Source organism: Gastrolobium bilobum, unplaced genomic scaffold (assembly GCF_033153095.1).
Source record: "Gastrolobium bilobum isolate Gb01-03AN ecotype WA unplaced genomic scaffold, APGP_CSIRO_Gbil_v1 utg648030, whole genome shotgun sequence".
Classification (NCBI taxonomy): Eukaryota; Viridiplantae; Streptophyta; class Magnoliopsida; order Fabales; family Fabaceae; genus Gastrolobium; species Gastrolobium bilobum.
Genome location: NW_026900092.1, coordinates 8020 through 13658, shown reverse-complemented (window position 1 = coordinate 13658; position 5639 = coordinate 8020). Strand labels below are relative to the sequence as shown.

The window sequence follows — 5639 nt, the reverse complement described above, 5'->3', positions numbered from 1 at the left end:
GCCACTTCATGGTAAGAGAAGGCATTGTGCTAGGACACAAAATCTCAAGCAAGGGCCTCGAGGTGGACAAGGCTAAGGTGGAAGCAATTGAGAAGCTACCTCCCTCTACCACCGTAAAAGGGATCAGAAGCTTCTTGGGACATGCTGGGTTCTACAGACGTTTCATTAAAGACTTCTCCAAAATCGCCAAACCACTTTGTGAACTTCTGGAGCAAGACAGGAAGTTCAATTTTGATGAAAAATGTTTGACAGCCTTCCTGGAGCTCAAGTTGAGGCTGGTGTCCGCACCCATCATTCAAAGCCCAGATTGGAGTCTTCCTTTTGAACTAATGTGTGACACCAGCGACTTCGGCTTGGGAGTAGTTCTTGGGCAGCGAAAAGACAAAGTCTTCAGAACTGTTTACTACACTAGTAGAACTTTTACTCCGGCACAAGCCAACTACACAGTGACGGAGAAGGAGATGCTGGCAGTTGTATTTGCATGTGACAAGTTTCGTTCGTATCTAATATGTTCCAAAGTCACAGTCTTCACTGATCATTCAGCAATCAAGCAACTCTTTGCTAAGAAGGATGCAAAGCCAAGACTAATTAGATGGGTACTATTGCTCCAAGAATTTGACCTTGAGATCAAGGACCGGAGAGGAAGTGATAACAAGGTGGCTGACCACCTATCTCGATTAAAGAGAGCAAGCCCACAAGAAGGAGATCATATCAAGGAGACATTCCCTGATGAGCAGCTTCTAATGATCGCTGAAAAACAAGCTCCTTGGTTTGCAGATATTGCAAACTACCTGGCTGCCGGAATCGAGCCATACCACTTGAATCACCAAGGGAGAAAGAGGTTCCATCATGAAGCTAAGCAGTATTTCTGGGACGACCCTTTGCTCTACAAAAGGTGTTCTGACCAATTACTTCGAAGGTGTATCCCTGAAGGAGAACAACAGAAAATACTGGAGCAATGCCACAATTCCCCTTATGGAGGACACTTTGCTGGAGCAAGAACAACAACTAAAGTACTGCAGTCAGGTTTATACTGGCCCTCCTTGTTTAAAGATGCTAATGTTTTTGTTAAAAAATGTGACAGGTGCCAGAGAACAGGGAACATTACAAGAAAGCATGAAATGCCCCTTGTTCCAATAATGGAGGTTGAATTGTTCGATGTATGGGGCATTGATTTCATGGGGCCTTTCCCACCTTCCTTTGGAAACAAGTATATACTTGTTGCAGTTGACTATGTGTCGAAATGGGTAGAAGCTGTTGCTACCCCCACTAATGATGCCAGAAAAGTGCTGAAGTTCATCAAAAAGAATATTTTCACTCGATTTGGAACCCCTAGAGCAATCATCAGCGACAGGGGTACACACTTCGTGAACAAACAATTCCAATTGCTCCTGAAGAAATATGGAGTGCAGCATAAAATTGCCACCCTTACCACCCACAGACCAGCGGGCAGGTAGAGGTGTCCAACAGGGAGATAAAAAAAATCCTGGAAAAGGTCGTAAACCCAGATAGAAAAGATTGGTCCAACAAATTGGATGATTCCCTATGGGCGTATCGAACAGCTTATCGAACGCCCATTGGCTGCTCCCCCTATAAGTTGGTGTTTGGAAAAGCGTGTCACTTGCCTCTGGAACTTCAACACAAAGCATTCTGGGCCATCACATTGCTAAACATGGATTCCAGAATGGCTGGGGAAAAGAGGTTGCTCCAGTTGGTTGAACTGGAAGAATTCCGGAGCAAGGCATATGAAAACGCCAACCTCTACAAGGAGAAGATGAAAAAGTGGCTGTATCGATCCAGATTGAAACTGTTTCCTGGAAAGTTGAAATCAAGATGGGAGGGACCTTATGCAATCATTGAAGCACTTCCCAATGGAGCATTTGCCATTGCTCATGAAACATCTGGAGCAACGCTCAGGGTAAATGGACACAGACTCAAGAAGTATAATAGAGGGATCAAGGAGCATGAGAAACTAACTTCTCATCTCGATGACCCAGCTGAAGTCTGACTCAAGGAGCAACAAGTCGAGCTAAGACTATAAACGAAGCGCTACTGGGAGACAACCCAGATTTATTTCCACGTCGTTCTTTTTATTATTATTGTCTTTGTTTGAGAAAATGAATGTGCTAACCATTGCAGGAAGTTAGTTTTGGGGTTGCTCTTGAGCAACCTGATCCCAAAAGCAAGGAGCAACAACACTTAGAATTTGATCCTTCAATGAGAAACCAAGTTCTAATTGGGCTGATCCACTTGCCCTTTTTAACCCAAGGGCCTGCAATGGGCCGCATGCGAAAAAGAGAGAGAAAATCGAGTGGCGGAAGCAACGGAAGGATAATAGCTCCACGTCGTGCTGTCACATCCCTCCAATCAAGCGAGAGTAGCAGTTTCAAAAAGAAGAAACCGTCAGAGCAGAGGACAGTTGCTTTCCCCCAGGCATTTATGTGCAGCAGACACTCTTCCACCCCATATCCGCCACTCAGCAAAGCCACGATCACCACCACACAGAGCGTTTTAACCTTCCCATCCTCCCCTTCGTTCCTTTATAAACACAGAACTGCTATTTCATTCTCATAATCTTTTCTCCTTCAACCCACAAAAATCCAACCTTTACTCCCCACTCCATCCCTCCTACTCAGAACATTACACCATGACACGTCCAAAGGCCATTATACCTGTTGCTTCTATCTCCAAGAAGAGGACCCGAACAGGGAAAAAGCTCAAACCTGAGCAAACCACAGTCGACCGTACAGTCATACCAGAACGAGGCATAGTCCTCAGTAGCTCCAAACACGGAGATCTCGACCGATGGCTGACCGAGGATATAGCAGAACTGGACTAGGAACTCTTCATTGAGCCTCCCTCAAGAGCTCGCACTGAGTTCGTGACTGCATTCTTGGAGGGAATGAAGAAAGAAGATCTTCCAAAACTCCTCATCAGAGGCGTGAAAGTAGACTTCTCCCCTGAAGAAATCAACGAAGCATACAACACTGCTTCAGTTCCTGCCGAACAAGATGAGTTCGATAGATACTGTGCTGGCCGAGGGGATGAGGCCGTAACTGGAGAAATGCTCTAAGAAATAGGCTCAGAGGGAGCAACCTGGGGAACTAAGGAATCCATCCCTAGGAAGCAACTCAAATTCGAAGCAATGGGGGTAGAGAGATCACTTGCACCACAAAATCATATGGAACTTAAACTTAATGAATTCATAACTTTGTTGGCCATAAAGATGTGGGACTTAGTGATAGTCCTCAAGAGTTGAGGCCCATTAAGTGTAAATTGTTCCACAAAACCCATGTTTTGGTTATATATCACTCCCTTCAACCTTCTTTTTTTCATATAGAGCAACTGTTTTGAATAGTGGACCAGAGCATTGCCGAAAGTGGGAATTAAGGTAGACCTGGAGCAAATTTAACATTATCTTTTTCACATATGACTATTGGGTTAGTTTGCTTTGTTCAGGACACCTAAGGCACATCAAAAGGAACCACAAAATGAAGAGAGAAGAATGAGTGTTGCGCAGAAAGGAAAAAGAAGTCTGCTATAGTACAACAGCAGTCAAAGGAAGCAATGGGGAGCCGCCACGTCAGCTACAGCAGAGAAGGTGGAGGTTCTGCCTCTGCTACAGTACGAAAGCAAAAAAGCTGAGCAATGGGGAGCCGCCACGTCAGCTACAACAGAGAAGGTGGAAGTGCTGCCCTGAATCCGATACTCCTACTCACAAAGGGAGCCAAAAGCAAGGGGGACCACTTCCATTTAAGGCCAAGCTGGCAAGAAGCAAAACTACCATTGGAGAGGATTTAGACAAAGCACGACCCTTGATGAAAGGAACAATGGAGATCAAATGAAGAACCCTATAAAAGGAACAAGTAATCCTCTTTTAGAGGAGGATCAGCACCCATCCTAGGACCGGTTGTCTCTTTGTTTTCTTATTTCTTTGTAAAAATGCTCACTAGGAGCTAACTTCCTCTAAGTAGTGAGGGTTCCATAGAAGTAATCCTTTTTGTCTTAGGATAGCTTTGTAAGGAACACATATTTTATAAATGAATTTTGAGTTGCTCTTTGGTTTAATTTATTGATTTTGTGAAACCCTTTGGGCTGGCAACCTCATCCCGGGACCACTCGGTTGATGAAACACTGACAAAGGCGTTGGAGCATTCTCAAAATCCTGGGGTAGTTTAGCCTGAAGAAAGAAGGGATAAACACCTGGAATGGGGAGCACTGCCATGTGAATCCATGCTCTTTTGATAAGGCAGCATGGTTTCCTTGCATATAACTCCAAGTACTATGGAGTAACGTAGAGAGTAAGGCCTTACCCTCTGCTTACCTATAGCAAAACAAGGGAAGGAGCAAAATCCACTTGTAAAATATGCTACCAGGCAGGGTTAACCAAAGGGATGAAAACATGGAACCCGTAACACCTACTTGATCTTTTTCTCTCTGAAATTAATCTTAACTCAATTCCTATCACAACCTTTTCCTCACGATAACTGAACTGTGTTTTACTAGCTGATGCTCTTACTTTCATTTCGTTGACTGCTCTTAAAGTTACTTCAATTAATGCCATTTTATTCGATGACCATGCTAAGTCATTCACTGCTCTCATCTGGTTCAGAATGGTTAACATTGTTTAACTAGCTGCCCAGAGATTGCTCTTTCTGAAGCTTAGCTGAGAATAGTGATTTCTTTTATTGCTCCATTTTACAAATTAAGTTTCCTTTAGCGCTTCTTACTTCACAACTGCTCCCTGAGGACGATAAATCTGGGGCTATAATACCCTATATTGCTTGACACGTACGCTTGCGTATAGTTGAAGAGGGTTGCTCTTAGTCAGAGTAGATTGCTCCTGTTGGCAATCCTGATTACTACTCTACACTCTTGCTCTCTGAAAGAAATATTCTCGAGCAACTCTCGGTTCGACCAAGCACTTAGTATACATGTATTGTTGGTGAGAGCCCTTGCATGCATTAGTGTTCTGATTGCTGAATGGATGATTGTTGTAGCATGGTTACTGCATTCTGGTGAAATTGCAATAATGGGGAAATTGATCCCAATCTGTCTTTAAACATTTGGAAAACTTATTCTGTTACTGCATTTTTCTTAGTTAATCATTAATCTTATTTCATTTTTCTTAAATTGTTAAAGTAGTCATTAGTCAACAACAATTCATCTTTGTTACCTTGATTTCTTCACTTAGAGCTGTAGCATTATATAATCTCTGTGGGAACGATATCTGGACTCACTCATCCACTCTATTACTTGTTGATACGTGCACTTATGTACTTGTGTGATTTATATAATTGATTGCAAAATTCCACAACAGAGACCGGCAGGCAAAACCGATAAGGAGTGGGAGATTCAGAGTCGTATGGCGGTAGCTACAATCAAAAAATATATTGACAAAAGCCTCTTTGATCAGGTGTCCGAGTTCACGAACGCGTACGAGTTATGGACGAAGTTGGAGTCCATGATTCAGAAAAAGACTCCCAGGAACAAAGCACACCTGGTTCGCCGACTTGTGAAGTTGGCATATAAAGGACAGTATGAGCATGATTGAACACCTCAACACCTACAAAGGTATTGTGAATCAGCTGTCAAAGGCTAAGATGAAAATTGATGATGAGATGCAGGCCTTGCTGCTG

General features: G+C 43.3%; 1 protein-coding gene across 1 annotated transcript; it reads left to right on the top strand.

Annotated features, from left to right (window-relative positions):
• The first annotated feature begins 8 nt into the window (after positions 1-8).
• Positions 9-2008, top strand: LOC133295273 (uncharacterized). The gene is made up of 3 exons (XM_061494076.1): positions 9-1026; positions 1228-1453; positions 1834-2008. Exons 1-3 carry the CDS (start codon positions 9-11, stop codon positions 2006-2008), a joined length of 1419 nt encoding a protein of 472 aa, XP_061350060.1.
• Positions 2009-5639: the final 3631 nt, after the last annotated feature.

What these genes read in the sequence shown, in the direction of transcription:
- LOC133295273 (XM_061494076.1), top strand. Translation starts at nt 9, where the DNA reads ATGGTAAGAGAAGGCATTGTGCTAGGACACAAAATCTCAAGCAAGGGC. An exon ending in AACTAAAGTACTGCAGTCAG is followed by an intron (nt 1,027 to 1,227) that starts GTTTATACTGGC and finishes TACTTGTTGCAG; the next exon opens with TTGACTATGTGTCGAAATGG. An exon ending in ACCCACAGACCAGCGGGCAG is followed by an intron (nt 1,454 to 1,833) that starts GTAGAGGTGTCC and finishes GTTGAAATCAAG; the next exon opens with ATGGGAGGGACCTTATGCAA.